The sequence below is a fragment of the Oncorhynchus mykiss genome, chromosome 10 (assembly GCF_057628025.1).
Source record: "Oncorhynchus mykiss isolate SJ-2025 chromosome 10, ASM5762802v1, whole genome shotgun sequence".
Classification (NCBI taxonomy): Eukaryota; Metazoa; Chordata; class Actinopteri; order Salmoniformes; family Salmonidae; genus Oncorhynchus; species Oncorhynchus mykiss.
The window spans coordinates 83,675,119-83,693,210 of NC_143031.1; the positions used below are offsets into that span (position 1 = coordinate 83,675,119).

The 18,092-nt window shown below is 43.0% G+C and overlaps 1 protein-coding gene and 1 long non-coding RNA gene across 5 annotated transcripts in view; one reads left to right on the forward strand and one right to left on the reverse strand.

Annotated features, from left to right (window-relative positions):
- The window catches only part of LOC110514511 (protein Dok-7), an 88,218-nt gene that overhangs the window by 41,577 nt on the left and 28,549 nt on the right, over positions 1-18,092 (forward strand). The window contains exons 9-12 of one of the 4 annotated variants that reach the window (XM_090188180.1): positions 4,869-4,908; positions 7,055-7,183; positions 9,405-9,641; positions 13,901-15,444. In XM_090188180.1, coding sequence (XP_090044306.1) covers positions 4,869-4,908; positions 7,055-7,183; positions 9,405-9,641; positions 13,901-14,043 — 549 coding nt within the window. In that variant the 3' untranslated portion in view covers positions 14,044-15,444. Of the gene's footprint in view, positions 1-4,868; positions 4,909-7,054; positions 7,184-9,404; positions 9,642-13,900; positions 15,445-18,092 lie in introns of those variants that run through there. The other 3 variants (XM_090188182.1, XM_090188181.1, XM_090188183.1) reach the window with 3 other exon arrangements.
- Positions 13,350-13,907, reverse strand: LOC149980645 (uncharacterized). The gene is made up of 2 exons (XR_016483978.1): positions 13,580-13,907; positions 13,350-13,492 (listed from the first exon to the last, which is right to left on the reverse strand). It is a non-coding gene; the product is annotated as an uncharacterized LOC149980645 (long non-coding RNA).

Below are 18,092 nucleotides of genomic sequence, written 5' to 3' on the forward strand. Positions count from 1 at the left end.
AAGCTTTTTTTGTGCGTATGGAACATTTCAGGGATTTTTTAATTCAGCTCATGAAACATGGGAACAACACTTTTCATGTTGCGTTTATATTTTTGTTCAGCGTAGTTATTTTCTAGTAATCTCTCCTAGTTGAGTTTTCTTCTTCTGTGGATTTTATATGGCGGGTTGGCAACCAACTTTAAAGGTGCGTTACCACCACCAACTGGACTGGAGTGTGGACCTCAGCTCATCTTCCAATCACCCACGTGGGTATATGCTCCTCTAAACCAATGAGGAGTTGGGAGAGGCGGGACTTGCAGCGCGTCAAGCATCACAAGTAGAACCAAGTTCTAATTTAGCATCAGGCTACGCAGCGAACGGTGCGGGTGCAATGATTGAATAACATGTATGTGTACGTCAGTGTGTTAGTAGTTGTCCTGTATGGTTCAGTTGGTAGAGCTTGGTGTAGTCAGCTTGGTGTAGTCAGCTTGGTGTAGTCAGTAGGTTAGTAGTTGTCCTGTATGGTTCAGTTGGTAGAGCTTGGTGTAGTCAGCTTGGTGTAGTCAGCTTGGTGTAGTCAGCTTGGTGTAGTCAGTAGGTTAGTAGTTGTCCTGTATGGTTCAGTTGGTAGAGCTTGGTGTAGTCAGCTTGGTGTAGTCAGCTTGGTGTAGTCAGTAGGTTAGTAGTTGTCCTGTATGGTTCAGTTGGTAGAGCTTGGTGTAGTCAGCTTGGTGTAGTCAGCTTGGTGTAGTCAGTAGGTTAGTAGTTGTCCTGTATGGTTCAGTTGGTAGAGCTTGGTGTAGTCAGCTTGGTGTAGTCAGTAGGTTAGTAGTTGTCCTGTATGGTTCAGTTGGTAGAGCTTGGTGTAGTCAGCTTGGTGTAGTCAGTAGGTTAGTAGTTGTCCTGTATGGTTCAGTTGGTAGAGCTTGGTGTAGTCAGTATGTTAGTAGTTGTCCTGTATGGGTCAGTTGGTAGAGCTTGGTGTAGTCAGTTTAGTGTAGTCAGCTTGGTGTAGTCAGCTTGGTGTAGTCAGTATGTTAGTAGTTGTCCTGTATGGTTCAGTTGGTAGAGCTTGGTGTAGTCAGTATGTTAGTAGTTGTCCTGTATGGGTCAGTTGGTAGAGCTTGGTGTAGTCAGTTTAGTGTAGTCAGCTTGGTTTAGTCAGCTTGGTGTAGTCAGTATGTTAGTAGTTGTCCTGTATGGATCAGTTGGTAGAGCTTGGTGTAGTCAGCTTGGTGTAGTCAGTATGTTAGTAGTTGTCCTGTATGGATCAGTTGGTAGAGCTTGGTGTAGTCAGCTTGGTGTAGTCAGCTTGGTGTAGTCAGTATGTTAGTAGTTGTCCTGTATGGTTCAGTTGGTAGAGCTTGGTGTAGTCAGCTTGGTGTAGTCAGTATGTTAGTAGTTGTCCTGTATGGTTCAGCTGGTAGAGCTTGGTGTAGTCAGTTTGGTGTAGTCAGTATGTTAGTAGTTGTCCTGTATGGTTCAGTTGGTAGAGCTTGGTGTAGTCAGCTTGGTGTAGTCAGTATGTTAGTAGTTGTCCTGTATGGATCAGTTGGTAGAGCTTGGTGTAGTCAGCTTGGTGTAGTCAGCTTGGTGTAGTCAGTATGTTAGTAGTTGTCCTGTATGGATCAGTTGGTAGAGCTTGGTGTAGTCAGTTTGGTGTAGTCAGCTTGGTGTAGTCAGTATGTTAGTAGTTGTCCTGTATGGTTCAGTTTGTAGAGCTTGGTGTAGTCACCTTGGTGTAGTCAGCTTGGTGTAGTCAGTATGTTAGTAGTTGTCCTGTATGGTTCAGTTGGTAGAGCTTGGTGTAGTCAGTATGTTAGTAGTTGTCCTGTATGGTTCAGTTGGTAGAGCTTGGTGTAGTCAGTATGTTAGTAGTTGTCCTGTATGGATCAGTTGGTAGAGCTTGGTGTAGTCAGTTTGGTGTAGTCACCTTGGTGTAGTCAGTATGTTAGTAGTTGTCCTGTATGGATCAGTTGGTAGAGCTTGGTGTAGTCAGCTTGATGTAGTCAGTATGTTAGTAGTTGTCCTGTATGGTTCAGTTGGTAGAGCTTGGTGTAGTCAGCTTGGTGTAGTCAGCTTGGTGTAGTCAGCTTGGTGTAGTCAGCTTGGTGTAGTCAGTATTTTAGTAGTTGTCCTGTATGGATCAGTTGGTAGAGCTTGGTGTAGTCAGCTTGATGTAGTCAGTATGTTAGTAGTTGTCCTGTATGGTTCAGTTGGTAGAGCTTGGTGTAGTCAGCTTGGTGTAGTCAGCTTGGTGTAGTCAGCTTGGTGTAGTCAGCTTGGTGTAGTCAGTATGTTAGTAGTTGTCCTCTATGGATCAGTTGGTAGAGCTTGGTGTAGTCAGCTTGGTGTAGTCAGCTTGGCGTAGTCAGTATGTTAGTAGTTGTCCTGTATGGTTCAGTTGGTAGAGCTTGGTGTAGTCAGCTTGGCGTAGTCAGTATGTTAGTAGTTGTCCTGTATGGTTCAGTTGGTAGAGCTTGGTGTAGTCAGCTTGGTGTAGTCAGTATGTTAGTAGTTGTCCTGTATGGTTCAGTTGGTAGAGCTTGGTGTAGTCTACTTGGTGTAGTCAGCTTGGTGTAGTCAGTATGTTAGTAGTTGGTGTAGTCTGCTTGGTGTAGTCAGCTTGATGTAGTCAGTATGTTAGTAGTTGTCCTGTATGGATCAGAGAGCTTGCAACGACAGGGTTGTGGGTTCGATTCCCGGGGCCAGCCATTGTAAAATATATCCAGCTTGACTGTCAGTTGCTTTGAATAAACGCTGCTGCTAAGTGGAGTATATTATGATGTTTTTGAAAGGGCTCCTCTTTCATCTCTGCTGTGAGCGAGGAAGTGTGAAATATTCACCCACCATTTTAACCATATTAACGATAATTTATTGTTCCAACAACAACAACAACATCTTACCATTTATTTCCAAGCCTTTTCTTTTCACATTTTTAACCATCCCCAATGCGCCTCTGACCAAACAACTCCTTTGTGTCCCAAAACGCCCCCTTATTCCATATATAGTACCTATTGTCCTGGTTGGAAGTAGTGCACTTTATAGGGAATAGGGTTCCGTTTTGGAACGGGGAACACAGTGTGTGTGGTTCCCTCCTCCCGTCTGCTGAGCACTGAGAACTCATTAGATTAGCAGTCCTCACACCTCACCGTACTAATCAGGTTAACAGTCCTCACACCTCACCGTACTAATCAGGTTAACAGTCCTCACACCTCACCGCGTGTGTCATCAACGAGAACTTGTCAAACTCCGTGTGCTGTCAATAGAAGACAGCTGATTAAAGAAGAGCAATGGCGTGGGGTTTTTAATAACCAAATCAGACAATCACCTGAAGAAAACCTCTCCTTAAAAGAGAGAAGAGAGAGGGGGAGAGTGTGTTGTATTATAGTATAATGTGCTGTAGTATAATGTTTTGTAATATAATGTATTGTATTGTAGTATAATGTATTGTATTGTAGTATAATGTGCTGTAGTATAATGTATTGTAGTATAATGTATTGTATTGTAGTATAATGTGCTGTAGTATAATGTATTGTAGTATAATGTATTGTATTGTAGTATAATGTGCTGTAGTATAATGTATTGTAGTATATTGTATTGTAGTATAATGTATTGTATTGTAGTATAATGTGCTGTAGTATAATGTATTGTAGTATAATGTATTGTATTGTAGTATAATGTGCTGTAGTATAATGTATTGTAGTATAATGTATTGTATTGTAGTATAATGTGCTGTAGAATAATGTATTGTAGTATAATGTATTGTATTGTAGTATAATGTGCTGTAGTATAATGTATTGTAGTATAATGTATTGTATTGTAGTATAATGTGCTGTAGTATATTCTGCTGTAGTATAATGTATTCTAGTATAATGTGTTGTAGTATAATGTATTGTAGTATAAGGTATTGTATTGTAGGATAATGTATTGTAGTATAATGTATTCTAGTACAATGTGCTGTACTATAATGTTCTGTAGTATATTGTGTTGTAGTATAATGTATTGTAGTATAAGTAATATATTGTAGTACAAGTAATATATTGTAGTATAATGTGCTGTAGTATAATGTGTTATAATGTATTGTATTGTAGTTTAATGTGTTGTAGTATAATGTCTTGTAGTATAATGTGCTGTAGTATATTGTATTGTATTGTAGGATACTGTAATGTATTGTAGTATAATGTATTGTAGTATAATGTGCTGTAGTATAATGTATTGTATTATAATGTATTCTAGTATAATGTGCTGTAGTATAATGTTTTCTAGTATAATATGCTGTATTATAATGTATTCTAGTATAATGTATTGTATTATAATGTATTCTAGTATAATGTATTGTATTATAATGTATTGTAGTATAATGTGCTGTAGTATAATGTATTCTAGTATAATGTATTGTATTATAATGTATTCTAGTATAATGTATTGTATTATAATGTATTCTAGTATAATGTATTGTATTATAATGTATTCTAGTATAATGTATTGTAGTATAATGTGCTGTAGTATAATGTAATGTATTATAATGTATTGTAGTATAATGTGCTCTAGTATAATGTATTGTATTATAATGTATTTTAGTATAATGTAATCTAGTATAATGTGCTGTAGTATAATGTATTGTAGTATAATGTATTGTAGTATAATGTATTGTAGTATAATGTATTTTAGTATAATGTGCTGTAGTATAATGTATTGTAGTATAATGTATTGTAGTATAATGTGCTGTAGTATAATGTGCTGTAGTATAATGTATTGTAGTATAATGTATTATAGTATAATGTATTGTAGTATAATGTATTGTAGTATAATGTATTGTAGTATAATGTGCTGTAGTATAATGTAATGTATTGTCTAAAAAATTGTCTCTTTCTGTTCCATTTTAGACAAACAGCCCTTCACATTCAGGGCTTTCCCCAACACCAGGTCGGTCTGTCTGTCTGTCTGTCGGCCTCCCTCCCTCTGTCTGTCTGTCAGCCTCCCTCCCTCCGTCCGTCCGTCCGTCTGTCTGTCTGTCTTGTCTGTCTGTCGGTCTGGTCTGTCTGTCTGTCTGTGTATTTACACCATTATTCTCATGTAACATTGTAACTAAATTGTATATATTCATTAACCAGTCTAATGACCTGTATATATTCATTAACCAGTCTAATGACCTGTATATATTCATTAACCAGTCTAATGGCCTGTATATATTCATTAACCAGTCTAATGATCTGTATATATTCATTAACCAGTCTAATGGCCTGTATATATTCATTAACCAGTCTAATGGCCTGTATATATTCATTAACCAGTCTAATGACCTGTATATATTCATTAACCAGTCTAATGGCCTGTATATATTCATTAACCAGTCTAATGACCTGTATATATTCATTAACCAGTCTAATGATCTGTATATATTCATTAACCAGTCTAATAGCCTGTATATATTCATTAACCACTCTAATGGCCTGTATATATTCATTAATCTGTCTAATGGTCTGTATATACTCATTAACCAGTCTAATGATCTGTATATATTCATTAACCTGTCTAGTGGTCTGTATATATTCATTAACCAGTCTAATGATCTGTATATATTCATTAACCAGTCTAATGATCTGTATATATTCATTAACCAGTCTAATGGTCTGTATATACTCATTAACCAGTCTAATGATCTGTATATACTCATTAACCAGTCTAATGATCTGTATATATTCATTAACCAGTCTAATGATCTGTATATATTCATTAACCAGTCTAATGGTCTGTATATACTCATTAACCAGTCTAATGACCTGTATATATTCATTAACCAGTCTAATGATCTGTATATATTCATTAACCAGTCTAATGATCTGTATATATTCATTAACCAGTCTAATGATCTGTATATATTCATTAACCAGTCTAATGATATGTATATATTCATTAACCAGTCTAATGATCTGTATATATTCATTAACCAGTCTAATGATCTGTATATATTCATTAACCAGTCTAATGACCTGTATATATTCATTAACCAGTCTAATGACCTGTATATATTCATTAACCAGTCTAATGATCTGTATATATTCATTAACCAGTCTAATGATCTGTATATATTCATTAACCAGTCTAATGGTCTGTGTATACTCATTAACCAGTCTAATGGCCTGTATATATTCATTAACCAGTCTAATGATCTGTATATATTCATTAACCAGTCTAATGGCCTGTGTATATTCATTAACCAGTCTAATGGTCTGTATATACTCATTAACCTGTCTAATGACCTGTGTATACTCATTAACCAGTCTAATAGCCTGTATATATTCATTAACCTGTCTAATGGTCTGTATATATTCATTAACCTGTCTAGTGGTCTGTATATATTCATTAACCAGTCTAATGATCTGTATATATTCATTAACCAGTCTAATGGCCTGTATATATTCATTAACCAGTCTAATGTCCTGTATATATTCATTAACCAGTCTAATAACCAGTCTAATGGCCTGTATATATATTCATTAACCAGTCTAGTGGTCTGTATATATTCATTAACCAGTCTAATGATCTGTATATATTCATTAACCAGTCTAATGATCTGTATATATTCATTAACCAGTCTAATGATCTGTATATATTCATTAACCAGTCTAGTGGTCTGTATATATTCATTAACCAGTCTAGTGGTCTGTATATATTCATTAACCAGTCTAATGGTCTGTATATATTCATTAACCTGTCTAATGGTCTCTATATACTCATTAACCTGTCTAATGGTCTGTATATATTCATTAACCTGTCTAATGGTCTCTATATACTCATTAACCTGTCTAATGGTCTGTATATATTCATTAACCAGTCTAGTGGTCTGTATATATTCATTAACCAGTCTAATGATCTGTATATACTCATTACCCAGTCTAATGGCCTGTATATATTCATTAACCAGTCTAATGGCCTGTATATATTCATTAACCAGTCTAATGGCCTGTATATACTCATTAACCAGTCTAATGGTCTGTGTATACTCATTAACCAGTCTAATTCATTAACCTGTTGGTGATAACATTCCATACTGCCTTACATTTCTCAGATCCACCACCCCAGTGTAGAGAGGTGGTGCGGGGTGAGGCGGGCCTCTCTCACCCTCTCTCACCCTCCTATTCACCCCCACCTCCCCCCGGCACCATGACGCCAAGCAGACAGACCTCAGTCTCTGGCGGTGAGAGCAATGCATCCTGGTTGTTTTTTACCGACATGACATGATCTCCAAGGTTTTATCTTTTTTTAAATGCCTTTTCATGTGGGTTTGAAAATCCGACTTGTTGGTTGCCAATATCGCTACATCCATTTCATTCAAACTTTATCTACATGTACATTTGACATTGCGGGACACTTTACATGTTGTCCTGCTCACATCATTATATTCTGTTACTACGGTCCTGCTGCTTCGTCTATCTGTCTGTCTGTCTGTCTGTCTGACTCTGTCATTCTCCCAGGGAGTGTCTGTCTGACTCTCTGTCATTCTCCCAGGGAGTGTCTGTCTGACTGACTCTCTGTCATTCTCCCAGGGAGTGTCTGTCTGTCTGACTCTGTCATTCTCCCAGGGAGTGTCTGTCTGACTCTCTGTCATTCTCCCAGGGAGTGTCTGTCTGACTGACTCACTGTCATTCTCCCAGGGAGTGTCTGTCTGTCTGACTCTCTGTCATTCTCCCAGGGAGTGTCTGACTGACTCTCTGTCATTCTCCCAGGGAGTGTCTGACTGACTCTCTGTCATTCTCCCAGGGAGTGTCTGTCTGACTGACTCTGTCATTCTCCCAGGGAGTGTCTGTCTGACTGACTCTGTCATTCTCCCAGGGAGTGTCTGTCTGACTGACTCTGTCATTCTCCCAGGGAGAGTCTGTCTGACTCTCTGTCATTCTCCCAGGGAGTGTCTGTCTGTCTGACTCTCTGTCATTCTCCCAGGGAGTGTCTGTCTGTCTGACTCTCTGTCATTCTCCCAGGGAGTGTCTGTCTGACTCTCTGTCATTCTCCCAGGGAGTGTCTGTCTGACTGACTCTGTCATTCTCCCAGGGAGTGTCTGTCTGACTGACTCTGTCATTCTCCCAGGGAGTGTCTGTCTGACTCTCTGTCATTCTCCCAGGGAGTGTCTGACTGACTCTCTGTCATTCTCCCAGGGAGTGTCTGTCTGACTGACTCTCTGTCATTCTCCCAGGGAGTGTCTGTCTGTCTGACTCTCTGTCATTCTCCCAGGGAGTGTCTGTCTGACTCTCTGTCATTCTCCCAGGGAGTGTCTGACTGACTCTCTGTCATTCTCCCAGGGAGTGTCTGTCTGACTCTCTGTCATTCTCCCAGGGAGTGTCTGTCTGACTGACTCTGTCATTCTCCCAGGGAGTGTCTGTCTGACTGACTCTGTCATTCTCCCAGGGAGTGTCTGTCTGACTCTCTGTCATTCTCCCAGGGAGTGTCTGACTGACTCTCTGTCATTCTCCCAGGGAGTGTCTGTCTGACTCTGTCATTCTCCCAGGGAGTGTCTGTCTGACTGACTCTGTCATTCTCCCAGGGAGTGTCTGTCTGACTGACTCTGTCATTCTCCCAGGGAGTGTCTGTCTGTCTGACTGACTCTGTCATTCTCCCAGGGAGTGTCTGTCTGACTGACTCTGTCATTCTCCCAGGGGGTGTCTGTCTGACTCTCTGTCATTCTCCCAGGGAGTGTCTGTCTGACTGACTCTGTCATTCTCCCAGGGAGTGTCTGTCTGACTGACTCTGTCATTCTCCCAGGGAGTGTCTGTCTGTCTGACTGAGTCTGTCATTCTCCCAGGGAGTGGCTGTCTGTCTGACTGACTCTGTCATTCTCCCAGGGAGTGTCTGTCTGTCTGACTCTGTCATTCTCCCAGGGAGTGTCTGTCTGACTCTCTGTCATTCTCCCAGGGAGTGTCTGTCTGACTGACTCTCTGTCATTCTCCCAGGGAGTGTCTGTCTGACTCTCTGTCATTCTCCCAGGGAGTGTCTGACTGACTCTCTGTCATTCTCCCAGGGAGTGTCTGTCTGACTGACTCTGTCATTCTCCCAGGGAGTGTCTGTCTGTCTGACTGACTCTGTCATTCTCCCAGGGAGTGTCTGTCTGTCTGACTGACTCTGTCATTCTCCCAGGGAGTGTCTGTCTGACTGACTCTGTCATTCTCCCAGGGAGTGTCTGTCTGACTGACTCTGTCATTCTCCCAGGGAGTGTCTGTCTGACTGACTGACTCTGTCATTCTCCCAGGGAGTGTCTGTCTGACTCTCTGTCATTCTCACAGGGAGTGTCTGTCTGACTCTCTGTCATTCTCCCAGGGAGTGTCTGTCTGACTGACTCTCTGTCATTCTCCCAGGGAGTGTCTGTCTGACTGACTCTGTCATTCTCCCAGGGAGTGTCTGTCTGACTGACTCTGTCATTCTCCCAGGGAGATTCTTTAAGTTTCCTCCGGATGCTTCCGCCATGATGATGTCATCAGTCCTGGACAGGCGTCACCACACCGACCCCAGTGTGAACTACGTCAACATCCCCGTTAGCCCTGCGGCTAGAGCTGGCAGAGAGCTGCTGTACATGGAGCTGGATCTACATCCAGAGCCCTACGGTGGGCCAGTTTCCACCAACACCACTGCAGCGAGGGGTAACCCTGTGCAGCTGCGCAGACCCAGTAAGAACACCAACGCCTCTCAGATGGCTATTTTAAATAGATGTTTACCATTTGGGCTCAGTGTTTACGGCTCTCCATGTTGGCTCAAGTGTTTTGCTGGCTGGCTGGCTGGCAGGTTTGGCTGGCAGGTTGATTGGCTGACTGGTTTGGCTGGCAGGTTTATTGGCTGGCTGGCTGGCAGGCTGGCAGGTTGGCTGGCAGGTTTGGCTGGCAGGTTGGTTGTTGGGCTGGCTGGCTGGCAGGTTGGTTGTTGGGCTGGCAGGTTGATTGTTGGGCTGGCTGGCAGGTTGGTTGGTTGTTGGGCTGGCCTGCTGTCCCTTAGCTCAAGTCTTGCTCTCAATCTCTATCTCGTATCCCAAATGGCACCCTATTCCCTAAGTAGTGCACTACTTTAGACCAGAGCCCTATGGGCCCTTTAACACTAGACAATAGGGTGCTGTTGACTCTGGCTGTTTCCTAGCTGTCTAAAGGGGACTTTTCTCATCCCATTTCCTTAATTCCTTCATACGTCCAATAAGTTTTGACTAGTGTGCCAAGAAGATTGTGATGCTTCAACTCTTCTGTGTAGTCTGGAGGAAATTCATTATAGACTTAGACGGGCTTAGTTATGGGAGAAGAGAGCGACTGAGTCCCGCCACACACACACACACACACACACACACACACACACACACACACACACACACACACACAGAGAGAGAAGCGGTGTCAATGGGTCACCATGGAAACAGAGTGTAATTGGTAGAAAATCACTCATTAAATCGTCGTGCTGAACACAGGAATTTATTTAACCGCTCGTTCTCGCTGCACACAATCCTCTGCTTTATCAAATACAAAATGGGCTTACGTCTCAATTGACACCCTATTCCCTATATAGTACACTACTTTAGACCAGGGCCCACCACGGTGTTCTGATCAACAGTAGTGTACTATATTAGGGAACGGGGCACTTTTTGGGGATACTTTCAATGATGATGATATTGCAGTGGGTTGTTTTCCCAGTAGAATGATGCAGAGACGGCTATTCTAGCAACTCTCAGACTACCTGGATTGTCTAGTCCAGTGCTGTCCAATCCTCTTCCTGGAGATCTACTGTCCTGTAGGTTATCACTCCAACCCTCTTCCTGGAGATCTACTGTCCTGTAGGTTATCACTCCAACCCTCTTCCTGGAGATCTACTGTCCTGTAGGTTATCACTCCAACCCTCTTCCTGGAGATCTACTGTCCTGTAGGTTTTCAGTCCAACCCTCTTCCTGGAGATCTACTGTCCTGTAGGTTTTCAGTCCAATCCTCTTCCTAGAGATCTACTGTCCTGTAGGTTTTCAGTCCAACCCTAATTTAACACACCTGATTCTACTAATTAGCTGCTCAACAAGACCTTAACTAGCTGAATCAGATATGCTAAATTAGGGTTGGACTAAAAACCTACAGGACAGTAGATCTCCAGGAAGAGGGTTGGCCAGCCCTGACCTAGTTATTGTGATGATGTTTGCGTCCTAAATGGCAGTCTATTCCCTTCATAGTGCCATGTTTTAGGACCAAGATCCACAGGGCTTCAGAATCTCCTGAAAGAGCCACAAGATGGCGCTGTAATGTTTCAGTACTACAAAATCCTACTTCCTGTGTTCAATTTCAATCTGAACTGAATGAATGAATGATGATTAACTATAATGATGCAGTCGATGACCCCCTGCGTGGGACGACATTAAAGGTTTTATTAAAACAATGTAACGGCATTTACATCTGAACAAATCCCCAGTAAAGAAGACATCAGGAATGGAAAAGTTGTTCAAAATGACATTGGAGTGTTTTCAACAAACACTGTTAATCAGACCAAAGTAAAGACAGAAGTACATCTATTGATAAGACAGAGCAGAGTCGGACTGAACCATTACTTCCACGGAGTTGGACTCAACCATTACATACACGGAGTCGGACTGAACCATTACATCCACGGAGTTGGACTGAACCATTACATACACGGAGTCGGACTGAACCATTACATCCACGGAGTTGGACTGAACCATTATGGAGTCGGACTGAACCATTACATCCACGGAGTTGGACTGAACCATTACATACACGGAGTCGGACTGAACCATTATGGAGTCGGACTGAACCATTACATCCACGGAGTTGGACTGAACCATTACATACACGGAGTCGGACTGAACCATTACATCCACGGAGTCGGACTGAACCATTACATCCACGGAGTCGGACTCAACCATTACATCCATGGAGTTGGACTGAACCATTATGGATTTGGACTGAACCATTACATCCACGGAGTTGGACTCAACCATTACATCCATGGAGTTGGACTGAACCATTACATCCACGGAGTTGGACTGAACCATTATGGATTTGGACTCAACCATTACATCCATGGAGTTTAAACTAGAGATCTGTGTTTTTTCTGCATTGGCTGCATCTCAACCCACCCCATCCTCCGATGTCTGCCTTCTGGGGAAACTCAACCATCCAATGATTTATAAATAAATAATCTGGGCTCCCGAAAGGAATGATCTCTATAATATATGAACAACTCTTGGAAAGCTCATATTCTGAGCTAGCCATTAAAAAAGTATGGTCCACAGATCTAAGTGAATCTGAACCACCCTTTCACTGGAACAGAATATGGAGAGATATGATCTTGGGTATCCTGTAATCCAAAACATAAAATGTATTAGTTTAACTTTGTTCACAGACTGTACTTAACAGCAATGAACATGAGGGGGCTGGACAGGGACATGTTGAGCTGGAGGGAATGGGATGGGGCTGTACAGGGACATGTTGAGCTGGAGGGAATGGGATGGGGCTGGACAGGGACATGTTGAGCTGGAGGGAATGGGATGGGGCTGGACAGGGACATGTGGAGCTGGGGGGAATGGGATAGGGCTGGACAGGGACATGTTGAGCTGGAGGGAATGGGATGGGGCTGGACAGAGACATGTTGAGCTGGGGGGAATGGGATGGGGCTGGACAGGGACATGTTGAGCTGGGGGGGAATGGGATGGGGCTGGACAGGGACATGTTGAGCTGGGGGGAATGGGATGGGGCTGGACAGGGACATGTTTAGCTGGGGGGGGATGGGATGGGGCTGGACAGGGACATGTTGAGCTGGGGGGAATTGGATGGGGCTGGACAGGGACATGTTGAGCTGGGGGGGAATGGGATGGGGCTGGACAGAGACATGTTGAGCTGGAGGGAATGGACAGGGACATGTTGAGCTGGGGAGAATGGGATGGGGCTGGACAGAGACATGTTGAGCTGGAGGGAATGGACAGGGACATGTTGAGCTGGGGGGGAATGGGATGGAGCTGGACAGAGACATGTTGAGGTGGGGGGTAATGGGATAGGGCTGGACAGAGACATGTTGAGCTGGGGGGAATGGGATGGGGCACTTTGACTAAAATCTAGTTTTGGGGAGGATAATCTGACAGCCACCAGTGATAGGGAACCTGATGTTACCTCTCTCTCCATCCATGGTGTCTGAATAGAGGAGCAGACTGGAGAGGAGATTCAGCAACTCTTAAGAGGATAGTGGAAGTGGATAAAAAAAATAGATATACTTCATTGTTAAACCCATTTGAGTTTAGGTCCGTTGCCTTCATCAGCAACCCAGTCATTTAAAAGTAATTTATGATTTATTGCTAAGAAATGGGTGTCCATCAGCAAACACAATGATGACTCCACCACACTGAGATCCTATGTGTATGTATTTATTTACTTGTTTAACCTTTATTGAACTAGGCAAGTCAGTTAAGAACAAATTCTTCTTTACAATGACGGTATTCATTATAATGGTTTAATAGGACATGTTTATAACCTAAGGTTGATTATAATACCTACTGTTGGGAACACATCATTATAATACCTACTGTTGGGAACACATCATTATAATACCTACTGTTGGGAACACATCATTATAATACCTACTGTTGGGAACATACAGCACACAGTGGCCTACAGTCTCTTCCTCCTTGGTGCTATATGGCTTCTTGTACTGTGATAATCTCCTACTAGGAAACATAGAACCTGCTCAAAGCCATTGGATGTGTGTCCCGATTACACCACCCTTCTCCCAAAGTGTACACTCGCACACTACCCTTCGTGGATTAAGGTTTGTTATAAGCAAAGTGTGCAAGACAAACACTTCAGGAGAAGGCAGGATGATCGGGAGACTGGTTTTTATGTTCTAGTAGAGGACCATGATGTTGTAGTCACTGGTTGTTGTTGTTGGTCTTCCTGTCCAGTAGGGGGCTCCACCACATACGCCCACATAGACATCGCAGCCTCAGAGACAGCTCAGAGAGTAGCAGCAGAACATGCCCAGGGGAGAGAGGACAGGCTGATGGAGCTGGAGGAGAACACACCCAGGGGAGAGAGGACAGGCTGATGGAGGAGAACACGCCCAGGGGAGAGAGGACAGGCACCCTGCAGTCTCTCTCTCTGTCTCACTCACTCACACACATCTACCTGAAATTATGAGTGTTTTCTTGTAAATATTAACTGCTTTGTTTGCCAAGAGATTATTTATTAACTTGTTTTATATTTAGCCACCCTCTGCCTTGATGACAGCTTTGCAAACTCTTGGCATTCTCTCAACCAGCTTCACCTGGAATGCTTTGCCAACAGTCGTGAAGGAGTTCCCACATATGCTGAGCACTTGTTGGCTGCTTTTCCTTCACTCTGCAGTCCAACTCATCCCAAACCATCTCATTTATGTTGAGATCAGTTGATTGTGGAGGCCAGGTCATCTGATGCAGCACTCCATTACTCTCCTTCTCGGTCAAATAGCTCTTACACAGCCTGGAGGTGTGTTGGGTCATTGTCCTGTTGAAAAACAAATGATAGTCCCACTAAGCGCAAACCAGATGGGATGGTGTATCTCTGCAGAATGCTGTGGTAACCATGCTGGTTAAGTGTGCCTTGAATTCTAAATAAATCACAGTGTCACCAGCAAAGCACCACCTCCTCCATGCTTCACTGTGGGAACCACACATGTGGAGATCATCAGTTCACCTAGCCTACGTCTCACAGAGACACAGCGGTTGGAAACAAAAATCTAAAATTTGGACTCATCAGACCAAAGGACAGATTTCCACCGGTCTAATGTTCATTGCTCGTGTTTCTTGGCCCAAGCAAGTCTCTTCTTATTATTGGTGTCCTTTAGCAGTGGTTTCTTTGCAGCAATATGACCACGAAGGCCTGATTCACGCAGTTGAGATGTCTATTACTTGAACTCTGAAGCATTTATTTGGGCTGCAATTTCTGAGGCTGGTAAGTCTAACTTAGCAGCAGAGGTAACTCTGGGTCTTCCTTTCCTGTGGTGGTCCTCATGAGAGACAGGTAACTCTAATGAACTTATCCTCTGCAGCAGAAGTAACTCTGGGTCTTCCTTTCCTGTGGCGGTCCTCATGAGAGCCAGTTTCATCACAGCGCTTGATGGTTTTTAAGACTGCACTTGAAGAAAGTTTCAAAGTTCTTGAAATGTTCCATATTGACTGACCTTCATGTCTTAAAGTAACAATGGACTGTTGTTTCTCTTTGCTTATTTGAGCTGTTCTTGCCATAATAGGGACTTGGTCTTTTACCAAATAGGGCTATCTTCTGTATACCCCCCCTACCTTGTCACAACACAACTGATTGGCTGTAAGAAGGAAAGAAATTCCACAAATGCATTCCAGGTCACTACCTTATGAAGCTGGTTGAGAGAATGCAAAGCTGTCATCAAGGCAAAGGGTGGCTTCTTTGTAGAATCTCAAATATAAAATAAATGCTGATTTGTTTAACACTTTTTTTGGTTACTACATGATTCCATATGTGTTATTTCAACGTTTTGATGTCTTCACTATGATTCTACAATGTAGAAAATTGTAAAAATAAAGAACAACCCTGGGATTTTAACCTTTTATTTAACCAGGCAAGTCAGTTAAGAACAAATTCTTATTTTCAATGACGGTCTAGGAACAGTGGGTTAACTGGTCTAGGAACAGTGGGTTAACTGCCTTGTTCAGAGGCAGAATGACAGATTTGTACCTTGTCACCTCTGGGATTTGAACTTGCAACCTGGAATGAGGTGTGTCCAAACTTTTGACTGGTACTGTATATACAAAAACATCATTTTAATACTCGGCAGCATGACATTTAGTCAAGTGTTCAGTAAACACGGTCAGAGGACCACAAATACACACAGGCTGGGATTTAATCTAGGCATGTTGAAGAGCACCTGACAGAACACAGGCTGGGATTCAATCTAGGCATGTTGAAGAGCACCTGACAGAACACAGGCTGGGATTCAATCTAGGCATGTTGAAGAGCACCTGACAGAACACAGGCTGGGATTCAATCTAGGCATGTTGAAGAGCACCGGACAGAACACAGGCTGGGATTCAATCTAGGCATGTTGAAGAGCACCGGACAGAACACAGGCTGGGATTTAATCTAGGCATGTTGAAGAGCACCTGACAGAACACAGGCTGGGATTCAATCTAGGCATGTTGAAGAGCACCTGACAGAACACAGGCTGGGATTTAATCTAGGCATGTTGAAGAGCACCGGACAGAACACAGGCTGGGATTCAATCTAGGCATGTTGAAGAGCACCTGACAGAACACAGGCTGGGATTTAATCTAGGCATGTTGAAGAGCACCTGACAGAACACAGGCTGGGATTCAATCTAGGCATGTTGAAGAGCACCTGACAGAACACAGGCTGGGATTCAATCTAGGCATGTTGAAGAGCACCTGACAGAACACAGGCTGGGATTTAATCTAGGCATGTTGAAGAGCACCGGACAGAACACAGGCTGGGATTTAATCTAGGCATGTTGAAGAGCACCTGACAGAACACAGGCTGGGATTCAATCTAGGCATGTTGAAGAGCACCGGACAGAACACAGGCTGGGATTCAATCTAGGCATGTTGAAGAGCACCTGACAGAACACAGGCTGGGATTTAATCTAGGCATGTTGAAGAGCACCGGACAGAACACAGGCTGGGATTCAATCTAGGCATGTTGAAGAGCACCTGACAGAACACAGGCTGGGATTCAATCTAGGCATGTTGAAGAGCACCTGACAGAACACAGGCTGGGATTCAATCTAGACATGTTGAAGAGCACCTGACAGAACACAGGCTGGGATTTAATCTAGACATGTTGAAGAGCACCTGACAGAACACAGGCTGGGATTTAATCTAGACATGTTGAAGAGCACCTGACAGAACACAGGCTGGGATTCAATCTAGGCATGTTGAAGAGCACCTGACAGAACACAGGCTGGGATTTAATCTAGACATGTTGAAGAGCACCTGACAGAACACAGGCTGGGATTTAATCTAGGCATGTTGAAGAGCACCTGACAGAACACAGGCTGGGATTTAATCTAGACATGTTGAAGAGCACCTGACAGAACACAGGCTGGGATTTAATCTAGGCATGTTGAAGAGCACCTGACAGAACACAGGCTGGGATTTAATCTAGACATGTTGAAGAGCACCTGACAGAACACAGGCTGGGATTTAATCTAGGCATGTTGAAGAGCACCTGACAGAACACAGGCTGGGATTTAATCTAGACATGTTGAAGAGCACCTGACAGAACACAGGCTGGGATTTAATCTAGACATGTTGAAGAGCACCGGACAGAACACAGGCTGGGATTTAATCTAGGCATGTTGAAGAGCACCTGACAGAACACAGGCTGGGATTTAATCTAGGCATGTTGAAGAGCACCTGACAGAACACAGGCTGGGATTTAATCTAGACATGTTGAAGAGCACCTGACAGAACACAGGCTGGGATTTAATCTAGACATGTTGAAGAGCACCTGACAGAACACAGGCTGGGATTTAATCTAGGCATGTTGAAGAGCACCTGACAGAACACAGGCTGGGATTTAATCTAGGCATGTTGAAGAGCACCTGACAGAACACAGGCTGGGATTTAATCTAGACATGTTGAAGAGCACCTGACAGAACACAGGCTGGGATTCAATCTAGGCATGTTGAAGAGCACCTGACAGAACACAGGCTGGGATTTAATCTAGGCATGTTGAAGAGCACCGGACAGAACACAGGCTGGGATTTAATCTAGACATGTTGAAGAGCACCTGACAGAACACAGGCTGGGATTTAATCTAGGCATGTTGAAGAGCACCTGACAGAACACAGGCTGGGATTTAATCTAGACATGTTGAAGAGCACCTGACAGAACACAGGCTGGGATTTAATCTAGGCATGTTGAAGAGCACCTGACAGAACACAGGCTGGGATTTAATCTAGGCATGTTGAAGAGCACCTGACAGAACACAGGCTGGGATTTAATCTAGACATGTTGAAGAGCACCTGACAGAACACAGGCTGGGATTTAATCTAGGCATGTTGAAGAGCACCTGACAGAACACAGGCTGGGATTTAATCTAGACATGTTGAAGAGCACCTGACAG